Raw genomic sequence first — 14283 nt, forward strand, 5'->3', positions numbered from 1 at the left:
TAACATGATTATCTGATGTCAACTTAGTGGAACGCTGAGGATGGTGCCTGCCTCCGGACTGCTCCAGCTAAAAACCAATTCCCTAATAACAAACAGATAAAATAGCTTATAAGCAGCTACGTTTTCTAGGTAGCCAGCTAGTTAGCTAGCAATGCTGCCTGTCGATAAATCATAGGCAAGACCGGCCACCTGTTGGCCGCAGCGAGCAGCGGGAAGGCGATGCTTGTCGCCGGCGGCGACACCAGGTGGTGAGGTCGGCTGGTCGGCCATCCGCGCGGCGCGGTGGTCGTTTTATTCTTAGCCAATAAAGAAACTAAAATTCTGCTTCACAATTTTTAATTTTGGTAGCGGCTGAGAGGCAAACTTCGATGTGACTTTGTATAAATTTAGTTTATTTTGCTTATTTTTTATATACTCTCTCATCCTAGAATATAGCAGTCTATAACTAGATGTGACTTACACTACTATGTAAATCTAGACAGGAAAAAAGAGTACTAGAGTACTCTCCATTTTATATTAAGTGCAGTTATAGAATTTAATTAAAAACCAAATTAGTAGGACAAACGAATTACCTAAATGCCCGGATGGGATTGAGAGTGGGATGGCATGTAATTTAAATGATGAATGATAAAATGGGAAGGAATTAATTTAAATCAAAAGTGGTTGAAACAGAAAAAATGTGAATAGGTTGCCACTTATTATGTGATGAAGTTTGCATACTAGGGGGTGTTTAAATACAGGGGTGTAAAGTTTTGGCGTGTCACATCAGGTATTATATAGGGTGTCGCATGGGGTGTTCAGGCACTAATAAAAGAACTAATTACAGTATCCGTTAGTAAACCACGAGACGAATTTATTATAAGCATAATTAATCTATCATTAGCACATGTTTATTGTAACACCATATTGTCAAATCATGGAGCAATTAGGCTTAAAGGATTCGTCTCGCAAAGTAGTCGCAATATGCGCAATTAGCTATTTCTTTAGCCTATATTTAATACTCCACGCATGTGTTCAAACGTTCGATATGACAGAATTTAAAATTTTAGGGTGGGATCTAGGCAACTTATCCTATGCACACACCTATTTTAGTGTACTCATGCACTCTACCACTATCAGCTCTTGTATTCTAATCCAAAGGCTAAAAACCTAGGTGTGGCGTTTTTGCAAGAGAAACCACGAGGTAAGACTTCATGTTAGTTTTCCTCCAAAAAAAAATCCCATCAAATGGCCCATTCCGTAGGAATTCTGAAGATGCTTTTCAGAGTCATTCTTTTATTCAAAACAATCACATAAGAATTATTTCCCCTAAGAATTCAATCTTTGATAATTCCTCCATTTCCCCTTTGTTCCGAAGGAGCCCATAGAAGACGGTGTCGATGTCCAAGACTTTACATAATTGCGACCACATAGAATAATCTCACAGTACACGTGGAGGCTGACGTGCCATGGTCCTATCATGGTACACTTTCACAGCCCACTTGGCACGATCTTATGACCTTCCAAGACAATAACACCCGAAAGTTGTGGAGATTTTAGCTGCAAATGTTGCCATCCAACACAACCAGGGAGGGTACAGTCAGTAGAAAATGTACAATCGAGTGGAGCAAGCGGCCTTGCCAAGTTGCCACGGCCTACATCCCAGCATTTGTTGTCAAAACATGAGTGACCCATCTTGTTGTGTTCGTCCTCCAAACGACAAACCGCAAAACATCATCGAACATATGCCTAGACCACCCAAGTTTCTGCTGTTCGCTAGTACTGTTGGATCCACAAGAATTAATACTCTGCTAGAGACAGACAGAGATGCCCCTAGGTGGTATTGGCACATGTACAATGCTACTATAGTTTGCAATGCCATGACATGAAAGATATCATAAAACGAGAACTAAAGAAAATGGTATAAAAGGTACAATATGACCAATACAATAAACCTGAAGCTTTGGTTAGAATCATTGCAGCAATCGACAACTCAACTATTCGTGTGCCTCTCCACTTCTCCATATACACAGATAGGACTGGTCGTACATGTGAGATTCTTTACTTGTTGCAGGACCAGCAGGGCAACGATGCACATCAAAATGATGTATAGACAAGCACCTTTTACACAATAAAAGAGAAAAAATACACAAAAAGGAAAAAATAAAAGATAATAAAGCACACTCTCTCCAGGAAATCCGTTCTCCTGATCCTTGCAGGGATGTTCAAAATTCTCTTCTTTCAACAGGGAGAAATGGCATTCTTTGTGTAATTGCCTCACTGTCACCTATGAGCAACCAAGACATTTACTTACAGGACCTAAGAATTCCAGGAAGCTGGATGTCTGCTGAGGTGCTGTTTCCTCTGTTCTTGAAGGTAGATGTCTGAGGAATGCCCTGACTGCACCTGACACACCATCTTCAGATTCCATGGCCTTGGCAAGCTCCACGGCATTGTCTTTCACCTAAAATTACATGACACCCGACAAATTCATTGATCAGGTACGAAGCAGACCCGTCATACAATGTACACCACCATGCCATAGACCATAGTATCCCCTTATCCTTATCCACGCTATGGGAAAATTAGTACTTTTCAACATCGTATCAAATATTTCGATTTATGTTAATTGACACTTACATAAAAAGTACATAAAAGTAAAATATATATATATATATCTATATCGGCTGGTTTACACAGCAGATAATGGCTATGATAACTTGGTACAGATTGTATTGAAACAGTAGTGGCAGCGGCTATCTGGGACAACAGTGGAAATTGACAACATTGTGCAATGGAAAAAAATACCCTACTACTGCCTATTGCCAACCATTCCAGCACAAGGTAATGTTCAATTCTAAATGGTATTATCATATCTACAGATTATTTGATTATTTTAAAAAGGAAACCCAAACCTAGAATGGGTAGGATGTGGGGAATCATTATCTCCTGTGTGAATCAAGTATCAAGTCCAGAAACGATTTCTTTCAATGAAATGAACTAGCAACTAGGTATTCCAGTATTTCATTTGAGGGAAGAAACCAGGAAAGCAAGGGAAGTGAGTCACCCAACAGAAGAGAAAAAAATTAGCTAGAACTTTTTGGCAAAGAGGGTCTTAAATACTGTGGAGTGAGTAAGGGTCTAATACTGGAGAGTAAAAGAATAGCATTTAAGTAGCGCAAGTGGTGTAATGAATTAATAAACTACTACTATAAATCAACACCTGAAAAGAGAGAATTTAAATAACCATTCTGGGGCCAAAAAACGGATATTGCCAGTTCTGGTTTTCATCCTGAAACAGGTGATTTCCAGCACAAAAGCTGGTCCATTAATTTGGAAGGCAAAAAGTGATATAATATATAATCTTAGAAAACAGGTGATATAATGCCTATTCTGGTCAAACTGCAAATACAAGCAGATCCAAATAAAGAGAAAACCAGCCAAGCAAATAGAGACCAAACAGGATAAGGCTCCAGAAAACACTGGTTTTCCAAACCCTAGCGAGTTCAAGACAGACAGTGCAGGAGCAACTCTGTTGTCACAAAGTAGGAGCAGTATATATGCAATGTTGGTTGTTTCAGTGAAGCAAATGTTCGTTTTTTACTAGACATTTTGCACATCAACAGTCCCTGATGCGCATGTTCCATTGCTACCTTTTTCAACTATATATTTACAAAAAATTGAAACATAAATATATGAAAGTATTTTTCATTATAAATTTATTAATACCATTTTCACATATCAAATCCAAATATTTTTTAGCATATTAAAATTTAAGATCTCAAGACGTAATCTACTTGAGAACGGAGGTAGTAGATTCCCTGTTAACTATTTACATTTGTTGGACGGTTAAACATGTTTGAATGGAAGATATCATGTTATGTATGAAAGAGGAAGCATTAGAACCAAGTTAAAATGCACCAGCTAGTCAGCATATCTACGAGGGGTGAAATCTATATATTCGCAATCCTATTGACAACATATATACATCCGATCCATATTCTTGTTGTCTTTATACATCTTACCAACAAAAATAACAGCAACATTAAGAACATATTTGAATTGTGTTGCAAAGTAGATGTTACCTTTGGCTCCATCATGAAGTTTATAGCATCAACCAATTTTTGCAAGCTGAATTGATCAACTGGTATAGGTAGAGGCCCTACCCCTCTAGCATGCACTCGGTCTCCCCAGAATGGTTGGTCACCAAAGAAAGGTACAATAGTTGTAGGGCACTACAAATCACACAAAGGCTAGGTTAGGAGAACTGAATCATTTTCAAGAATTAGCCCAAAAAGTAGCACACCACCTGCCAGACCCTATTTTTTGCAACTGTGTTAACAGGAATTTCTGAAAGTTAGGTGGAATTGGAACTGCTGTTAGAGTTCATAAATTCATTCAATCCAGAAGTGTAACCCCAATTTTTATTAGTTAAGCCAGGTTTTTCTTTTGAGAGAGAGAAAGGAGGTAGGTGGGCTAAGAAGGGAGAGAGGGAATACAGCTGCTTTGAGGCCAGCAGCTGTTGTTCCAGCACCGCCATGATGTACCTACAGAAGTAAAAAAAAAAAAAAACAAAGAGTGAGCTAGCCTCTCCCTGAACGCACATGCAAACTTAACATCATAAGTTCTTTCAATCAAATTAGATAAATTTCTAAGTACCGTTTTAGTCCGTAACAGGTACTTATGCCATGAAAGCTACTCATAATCAATAACTGAAAATTTAAATTTTGGTTTATAATTTCACTAATCAGTACTAAAAACTATTAAGAAGTAATAACTACTAATCTCTGAAAGTTAAACTTAAAGATATCTACTTCATGCCAAGCAAAATGCTTACCACTGCTTTACACTGCAGGAAGAGCCAGTCATGGGGGCAGTTATCAAGTAGATATACAAAATCTTTTGGCTCTGCCACTGCCACAATGTTTTGGAGTTGTCAGGATGGAGGTAAATTACACGTGCACAGAAAAAAAAATGGCAATGAGAAACAAGGTCACATCTTAAGAGGTGAACTTACATGTTCCAAGCCCACCCCAACCTTTGTTGATGATACCTCTCTGTCCAGTTATTTCAAGTGCTTTGACAATGACTTCAGTCATCTTTGCTGGATCTTGAACTGGCTAGTATACGAACAAATGAAAGGAGTGAATTTTCAAAAAACAACAATCATAGTATCCTAAAATTCATTAAGAAAAAAACTGAACCATGGAATCACTATTTGCAAGCAGCTACTATGCATGCCGCACAGATCAACACCACCAAGGCACCAACAACTCATTATCATAAGCAAAACTAACAAGGAAGTTCATCCTTGTTTCCTAAGTGTACACAACTGTTTGTACAACATTGACCTCTCCCCCAAGGTCAAATATTGGAATTGCAGTTGCAGAATGGCCAAAAAGATCACAGCATAACAAAATGTCCTGTGTGGCTATGCTTGAAGTTACTTTTTTCATAAATTTATTCTATACAAATTGAGCATAGCATTTTATGTAACAAGCTTCTCTGGTGCATCAAAGTTATGGTTTCCATAACAATTTGATCTCCTGACGTCCATATACCATTTTCTAGAGTAAGATTTAAACTAATGTGAATAACATAACTATTGTTTGCCATGAGATGCTATGCTAAGCTTCATAAGTGACATAAAAGTGTACTATTAGATGTAAATATGCAATGGTAAAAAAGTGAAAACACTGTAAAGTGTTGTTTCATGCAGTAAAATAAATATTCCCTCCATCCCTAAATATTTGACGCCGTTGACTTTTTTAAACATATTTGACCGTTCGTCTTATTCAAAAAATTTAAGTAATTATTAATTTTTTTCTATCATTTGATTCATTGTTAAATATACTTTTATGTATGCATATAGTTTTACATATTTCACAAAAGTTTTTGAATAAGACGAATGGTCAAACATGTTTAAAAAAGTCAACGGCGTCAAACATTTAGGGAAGGAGGGAGTATGAGTTCCACTAATCCACAAGCTGCATTAACCACCGATGTCATTTGGACAACTACAGAAATGATAACACATGCACACAGTCCTATCAAATTAGACAAGCAGTTCAAAGTTTAACTATATAGTACAAGTAAAGGTCAACTAATTGTGCCATCATACATAGAAGAGTAGAAACATAATACGTCAAACGATGCCTAGATCAGAACAGGGGAACAAAAACTGAAAACCTCTAATAATACAAATCGAGATGAAAGTGATCTTACAAGACTACCAAACCCAACGTATATGGGCTTGTCACCAGCTTCAAGCCATTTTACAAGTGGTTCAGGAGGCACATAATTGGAAGCAAGATCAAGAAAGCAAAATCCAACAACATCAATCTTGGGGCCCCAATCTGCAACAGAATAGACTATGTAATTCACAGTAGAATTACAGACCATTAACAACAAAAATTGCTCAGTTAACACCAAAATTGAGCAGGAAACTTCAAGGTTTTTTCCTTAACAGTTAACGCACTAATATATCCATATCTTACAACTCATACTATTGAAAGGATATGATAGTTCCTTATACACATCAGTGATTACTGAAAAAGCATAAAATAGCTTAACAAGCATTTTCCTAATGATATATTTTAGAAAGAATTGGATATTTGCCACCAGAGTTTGCATCAGTCATCGGTCTGCCATCGGAAATGAGCTTATTGCTACAGTGCCATTGGTTTTTCGGTGGTTTTGATATATTTGCTACTCCTACAGCATTAGAAAACAACTAACTCCTTTAGGCCAGCAGCCTCTAACCATCAAAAGAACCCCGGGGATAGGTACATGACCCAAAAAAAGAATGCTCTCCACACCTTTCTTCATTTCTCCTCTCTACTCTCTCCCATATTTTTTCCTCTCACATCAATCGGTTGCACTCATTGCCAACCATGCATGGCACTCCTTGTCAGCTGAGGATCCCCTCCATGGGTCGTGGAGCTATCTCCCTCAGCCATCTCCACCTCTGAAAGCCACCCCAACGTGCCAAGTAAGTTCTTTTTGTAGTTTGCTGATCTTCCTTAGCGATGCATAGATGGAGAACATGGACTGATTTGGCCAAATGAACCTGGCAAAGTCATCTAACAATCACAACTGTATTTTGTGCAAGCTTTTTCATTTTTGGACAAAGTCCAAGTCAATATTGTGAACCGGCTTAAACTTGGGCAGGGCCAAATTTTGTTTGAATTGTAGCAAGTCAATTCTGGAGAATCATATACAGTGGTTTCAGCAACCCCCCCCCCCCCCCCCCCCCACAAACAATAAAAGGAAGTACTAAAGGACCCTGTCCTATTTCCTGTGTTAACATGAAGTTTGGATGTCCACATACACAAAATGTCCATATCTGACATTAAATTTCATTGGAATTACTCTCTGTCCCAAAATATAAGCATTTTTAGCATGGTGACAAGTCAAACATTTTCAACTTTGACTATTAATAGCAAAAAAAAAGATCAATCATGTCAAATTGCTGTTACTAGATTTATTATTAAATAAACTATCATAATATGTAACTCTTTTTATTTAAAACATCTTACTTTTATAGATATTGCTGGTCAAAGTAGCATCTCGGAGACCGTGTCAGAGTTCAAAAATTCTTATATTTTGGGACGGAGGGAGTAGCAAATTTTCATGCTCATTACCAATTAGAAAAATGTGGTATCAAACTGAAAGGCTACCAATTTCAGTTGGCATTACTAATATTGACTTGGTTCACAGTGTTATCACAGCAAATACTCAAGCAAGCTCTTTTCAATACAACAACTGAATGCTATAAGAAAGTCAAATGAAAAGAAACCATAGGACCAGATTAAGGTCCACAAGTTTTAAAAACTATACAATCGAAGGATGACAAGGTTAAGCATGACGTGAAAAGGGATAACATATAAATTTCAGATAAAGCTAATACTCATCAGGAACCTTTCGGTTTTGGAACAAGGTGAGGACTCCAGATGTAACCATGAGGAATGTCATTCCCAGAACCCTGTGCACCACTTAGGTATGTTACCGGACGCAACTTCAGCTTCTTCTTCCTAAATTCATTTATCATATCTCGGATACCAAGCCAAATCATAGAGTCAACAATTTGATAAGAAAGCTGCAAGTGTAAACCATTTGAAGATTAGATAACAAATCAGATCAGAAGAAAATGAGTGATTTGAGTATGAATCTTTCAACAAGTGCTTGATGTGAGTTAGGGAGATGATCTCTAACTTTGACATGTGGTGCATGGTTGTTTTTAGGGAATGCAGCAAAATTGCAACCTATTTAATTACAAGAATTACTATAAATTGGATCAAGGTCCCTTGCAACCTAAAGAGCACTCCCAAGAACACCAGCCACACTGAATGAAGCCAGAAACTAACTCTCTGCATACAGTAACTCACTTGAGTTTACCACCCAAATCAGTCTAACAACAAACGAGCACAAGCAGGCAGGCCAAAATTGTCAGAGTTGGGACCCTATCCCAGAGATGCACAACAATGCAAGTAAGCACAACAAAACCTATTGTCTGATTGCCATTTACAAAATAACAGTTCAAGCCATTTCAAATATCTCTACTATTATAAAAATTGAAGATGTTTCCACCGGAATTTTGGTACGTATCCAATTCGACATGAGTCTAAAATAACTATTGTAGACACCCCCCCCCCCCCCGGCCCAGCCCAACCCAAGGTCCCAAGCCTTTTTTTCTCTTTTTTTTTTCTTCTTTGCCTTTTCTTCTCTCCTGATCATCCTGATTTCTCCCTCTCCTTCCAATCTCTGTTTGCAGTTCCTTGAAATGCCCAGCTAAAGTTGAAGATAGTTTTGACAGAATAGTTGCACTTTCTGAAATTTACTCTGGCATTAACAAATGTAATAATGAATAGTTCAGAAACATCCGTGGGCAAGAACATGTTAAGGACAACCTAGTATTACACATATGCACAAGCGTGCACATGGCTATGGCCAGCAGACTAGCCATCTGGACACCAAACAAATTACAGCCAGATGTTCTGCATCTTAATCTATCTGTTGGCACATTGTTCAGTTGGATAAGGTCTTTGCTTAATTATGGGTTAGTCACCTACTTAAGAAGGCAGCCAGATATAGTAATCGAACGCAAGAAAGAACAAATAAAATCTAATCTCATCTAAGTGTTCGTCATATATAATGTTCTCTCATCACAAGCAGCTGACACTGCCAGCTATCCTCCCTGCAGTGTCTGCCGCATTTAATTATAAGGATCATTATGTATTGATTAAAAGAGAATGTAAGCTCCCGGCAACCTTTTTTGTAGTATTTCTTTCAGTTCATCAATTAGCATACTGACTAAGAAATGGGAAATCGAAGATCAATCCTTGCCTGCCATTTTCTAACATATGATTAACGCTATGCTTAGTTGCTTACTCCAAAAAGAAGTATTCCTGAGGCCTATGCCATAAAACCAACTGCAGTTTTCAATAAGCCTAAGTGTCACAAAATATGATAGTTAATCAATTAGACGCGGTTGATGAAAAATGGGAAATGTCTAAAGCCCTTAGGATGCTGCTTCTATTCTTCCATGTCCCAAATCAGAAATACCCCTCTAAATCAACTATAAGGTTCAAGGATTAAAGATCTACTGACCTTGAAAATATTGAACTTAAACTATAAATGCGAAAATGTATAACAGCAAACAGCAGAGTGTTTTCTTTCTTATGTTCTTAGAATATATTTCCATAGATACTCATATCTCTTTTTGTTCTTTCATGAGGCTTAGAAAGGGCATTCCCAGACACATCATTCAAGTATGTGTTGTTTATCCTTTCTGTGAAATTTACAATGATCCAGAATGGCCTACACCACAGTATTAGTTTGTAGTATGTGCCAATGCTGTGGGTTTGGTTCAAATTAAGAGATGGTTATGGGTTCAAACCTATAATTAAGCTACCCACCAAAAAAGGCATAGAGTAAGCTAACCACCACAATATAAGCACTAATGATTCTGTTTTTTCTACTGTTAATGAAGCAAAACCACATATCTAGCCTAATGGCAATTGCATTTAAACTGTCTAAGTTTGCTGCCAAAAACAAAATCAGGTTTAGCTAACACAGCTGGGTTATGCCGGTAGGGTTAATTTAATCATTGAGCAACTATAACAAATGTGTCTAAGAGAAGAAGTTTTAAATATTTCCTGAATAAATATGTAAGATGCAAACTCACTCGATATCCAGCCGCTTGTTTCACACGAGAAAGAGGATGGGGGAATTCACTAGTTGGCCTGAACAAGCAGCACAAGTTAGATCTCCAAATGAGCATATTCCTCAGCAAATGTGCTCTTCAAAGAGGAAGCAGAACAATAGTGACTCACGTCCATGGCATGGTAAAGAATATATGAATAGGTACTTTTAGTGCCTCTGCCACATGAGTATGTCCTGAATAATCGTTAAGGTCAGCAGCAAAGAAACATTTATAAATTTTCATAGAAGTGAATTGCAATTGGCTACTGGACCATAAAATACAAAACATGCAAAAAAATTCACACTAGAGCACCTTGTAAACACATCATTGCCTAATCATGTGAGCTGGAAATGACTATGATTGGTTCCAAAGTGATAAACACAGAAAAATCCTGAAAAGAGATGCCTCCAGAAAGATTGGCGAAACAGAAAGAGCTTTTAAAGATGTCAACTTCCCAAGTATATTACTAGGTCAGTCTGCCTATTAATTGCACACCAAAGAAAAGCATCACCATCATAAGGCATGAATCAAGAAATGATTGTTCTGAAATGGATGCCTCAAATCAGAAAAATAAACCAAATTGAAGCGGTAAGAAAGAATTGTACATGAGCAAACTTATAAAAATTTAAGATCTTTTCGTTTTAAAAAATATATGATCTTGACTGCACCATAAAATATGATGACGCTGATCCCGTTGGATCCTAACGTGCATAGGATCTTTTAAATTCTGACGACCATGCAAATTAGTAACTTATAACATATAACCTTCACAGTAACAATTTTCACAGTGCAATACTAAGACTCCAAGCATGTCAGGACAAAAAAAAAATCCTGCCTTGAATCCTGATCCTCACAACCTTGTATATGAGTATGTCAGAAATTGGTGTTTTTTAGAGTAGTAGGTACTTAGTTGAGCATATAATAAACAAACTTGGAGTTACACTTGTAAGGTAGAGAGAAAGTAAAGCAAAGCGCAAGAAATCAATCCAAAGCTGGTAAGATATACTGACCATATGCTGGAGGGTTAGCAATGATAGCATCCACTTTGAAAGGAATACCAGTGTCAGGATCAGGCTCCTTGCACGCAGGTAGCAAAGAGAATATAATTTCTTTCATCTGTTTCCTCTGAATAGGAATTTCTGAAGGACCAGAAGGCAAGAATCCTTTATTCTTCACCATGTCTGCTCAAATATGAATATACCAAGTATATTAATCATCGTGACGTAGAAACTGAAAAAAATCAACTATGTGAATACAAGGATTTATTTTCATACATTCAGCAAGTATTTTTGGATCACCGCCAAGAGGGAAAAACTCCAGACCAGCCGTTAGAACGAACTCCTTAAAGTTTGCATGGGTTGCCAATCTCACACGGTGTCCATAATCCTAAAAAAAACAGGTAATGGATAATCCTAGTCATACAGAAACCATGTATTTAGAAACATTAAGCTTGAGAAGCAAAATAGTTCACCTGATGAGAGATAAAATAATGTGAAATTAACAAACAATGGTAGCTTTTGATCTAACCTGTAAGCGTTTGCCTATAGCAATGAATGGCTGAACATCACCTCTTGTGCCCACAATAAGAATAACAATTTGCATAGGAGGCCTCACAGGTATGTCTGCTCCATCCAATGGTTCCTCAACAGTAACATCACTATAGCCATCATATGCTACACCATCAGTTGTACTTGTTTCCAGAGAACTTGGCACATCAACCACCACAGTTCCATCATCTTTCACTGTAGCTATCCGATTTAGCATTTTGAGCTACAATAAAATGTAAAATATCACAAAAAACTGTTGAACAACATCAAGCATCCAGATACAAAAGAGTACATCTGGCACTGAGTTCCTGACTATTCGAAGCTACCATGCAGTGTATCACAATACACAATTGTTGTGAAAAAAAGGCTGAATTGGCTGCATAATAATCTGAATAATCAACTATTTTTCAATCAGTTGGAATGTTTCTCAAGTTTAATCGTAAAATAGACTTTACTCCCTAATTACAGTGAACTAATCTCTGATCTCATGTAGTAGTGTTTGCTTTGGAGATGAAGCAGTGAAGCACAAAATACAACATGTCAAGCTTAGCAAGTGCTGTTTTTAAGTGGTTATAACATGTCATAATTTTCATGTTTTAATTGACTTTAGTTATAAATAAATAAATTAGTAGAGCATAACTATCAAAATTCTGATTAATCAGCAGTATCACACATAATCGTTTAACAGATATAGCTATCTTAGCCCTCACCTCTGCAACAGGCTCCTAGCCCTTTTTCACAATGCTGCATTATACTAAAATGTATCAAATTCAGATATAGCTATCTTGTCTGCGCTCAGCAGATAAGGCTAACAGTTCACGTGACCGTTCAAAATGGCTTCTCTTATATGAACATATACATGCTCCAAATTTCAAAGGTCAAATGCATGAAGAAAAGGAAGCTACAAGGGTAAATAGATGAAACAGGGTGCATTGCAAATGAAGGAAAGGCAAGACATAGGCAACAGGACTATGTTATCCGCACCTTCTTTTTTAGGGAAATTTTATCATCAAATAACTGTTTAGTAGGATCATCAGCTGGATTGTTTTGTCGACGCCTCTCTGTTCTTGATCTTTCCAGATTAGATGGACCAGCAGTTTCATTGGTTATTTCAACATTATTAATCCCACCTGGCATAGTGCTTGATCTGGGGAGGCCCCTGTCATCTACAAAAACATAATGATGGTTTGAAAAATATGGATGACAACATTCCTTTTATTTTACACTATCATAACTTACTGAACAAAGTGAGATTAAAATGTATCAACAAAAGATATATTTGCACTATGATTTGAGGTTTGCTGCAGTAAATTATCCTTTAAAAAATGATACAACTATAAACACCACTGCATAATCCTATTGAACACAACTCACAAGCCACATGGTACAACTAAGCCTAGCAGTGTTACCCTGAGTAGTGAGTAGAGCATACTTTCACACTGTGCAATGGACCTACAATATTGTGTAATAACCAGAGCTGAAGAGCACAACCTGCTTGACAGTGTAAACAAAATTACAATAAGTTTAGTTCATTGGGGTTTCGATGTAATCTAACCCTCCAAAACGGCTTCGTTTTGTGAAGAGATTTGAGAAAACCATTATTCAGAAAGGTAAAATCTAGGAGAAGGCAGGCCATCACCCACTAGTCGTGGAGTCAACGCCTAAAATTAGCACTCAACACAGCACCAAACCCCCACACCAAACCCTCACACGCAGCATTCCCAGCAACCAGCGTGACCCAGACAGTGAAGCAGCCATCAGAGTGTCCACCAACAAGGCGAAGGTGCGCTCGCAACTAGCAGCCATCCACATGAGCGGAGATGGCAGAAGCCGCCGCAGATTTGGGGGGGCGAAGCTGAACTAGGGAAGGCAAAGCAACCGCCACCAATCCCAACACCCTAGGTTGCCTCTCGCAGCAAAGCTACACGAACGAAGACGAAAGGAGAGAGGCAGGCGGGGTGTGGGGGGTACGGATGGATGGATCACCAGCGGGGGAAGACGACGAGGCCGCGGCCGCGGCGGAGGCGGAGGCGGTGGCGGTGGCGGTGGCGGTGGCGGGGTTGTCGCCGCCGTTGGCGCTGGCTCCTCCTCCTCCTTCCTCCACGCCCTTGGCCTCCTCGGCGGCGGAGGCCATTTGTAGCCGCTCTCTCTCACACACGCGGATGTAGGCGGGCGCGGTGGAACTCCGGCGCCGCCCCCGCCGCCGCCGCCGTGGAGCACCGACGCCGAGGCAAAAAGCGAAGATGCGTCTCTGAAATCGAATGCCTTTGCTTTGCTGTGTTGCTACGTGCGTGCTCTGCTGTGATCTCTTCTCCCTTCTTTTTTCTTTTCTTTTCTTTTTCATTTTTTTAGAGTAATTTTTTCTTTGGGTCACCTTTTATTACCGGTTGTCGAGAGTGATCCTCTCTAGCGGGAGATCGTGAGATCGCCTTTTGTGAGTTCGGCCGGGGGAAAAGGCTCACTTCTCGAGATTGCGTATCCGCCCTGAATGCTGCTAATCGCGTATAGGCGACAAGATTATACAGGTTCGGGCCGCTATCGAGCGTAATACCC

The 14283-nt window shown here is 38.7% G+C and overlaps 1 protein-coding gene across 1 annotated transcript; it reads right to left on the reverse strand.

Moving 5' to 3' along the window:
* Nucleotides 1-1955: 1955 nt before the first annotated feature.
* On the reverse strand, nt 1956-14068 carry LOC127770528 (sterol 3-beta-glucosyltransferase UGT80A2). Its single transcript, XM_052296279.1, has 14 exons — nt 13717-14068; nt 12715-12896; nt 11711-11953; nt 11458-11569; nt 11194-11364; nt 10314-10377; nt 10166-10223; nt 7900-8077; nt 6205-6335; nt 4997-5099; nt 4817-4893; nt 4479-4526; nt 4065-4214; nt 1956-2443 (listed from the first exon to the last, which is right to left on the reverse strand). Exons 1-14 carry the CDS (start codon nt 13862-13864, stop codon nt 2267-2269), a joined length of 1842 nt encoding a protein of 613 aa, XP_052152239.1. The 5' UTR covers nt 13865-14068; the 3' UTR covers nt 1956-2266.
* Nucleotides 14069-14283: the final 215 nt, after the last annotated feature.

Source organism: Oryza glaberrima, chromosome 4 (assembly GCF_000147395.1).
Source record: "Oryza glaberrima chromosome 4, OglaRS2, whole genome shotgun sequence".
Lineage (NCBI taxonomy): Eukaryota > Viridiplantae > Streptophyta > Magnoliopsida > Poales > Poaceae > Oryza > Oryza glaberrima.

Excerpts from the sequence above, each read along its gene's own strand:
- LOC127770528 (XM_052296279.1), bottom strand. The coding sequence starts at position 13,864 with ATGGCCTCCGCCGCCGAGGAGGCCAAGGGCGTGGAGGAAGGAGGAGGA. Across the intron at positions 10,378-11,193 it reads TGCTAACCCTCCAGCATATG|GACATACTCATGTGGCAGAG; the intron begins GTCAGTATATCT and ends ACGATTATTCAG. Across the intron at positions 4,894-4,996 it reads TTGGGGTGGGCTTGGAACAT|TGGCAGAGCCAAAAGATTTT; the intron begins GTAAGTTCACCT and ends ACATTGTGGCAG.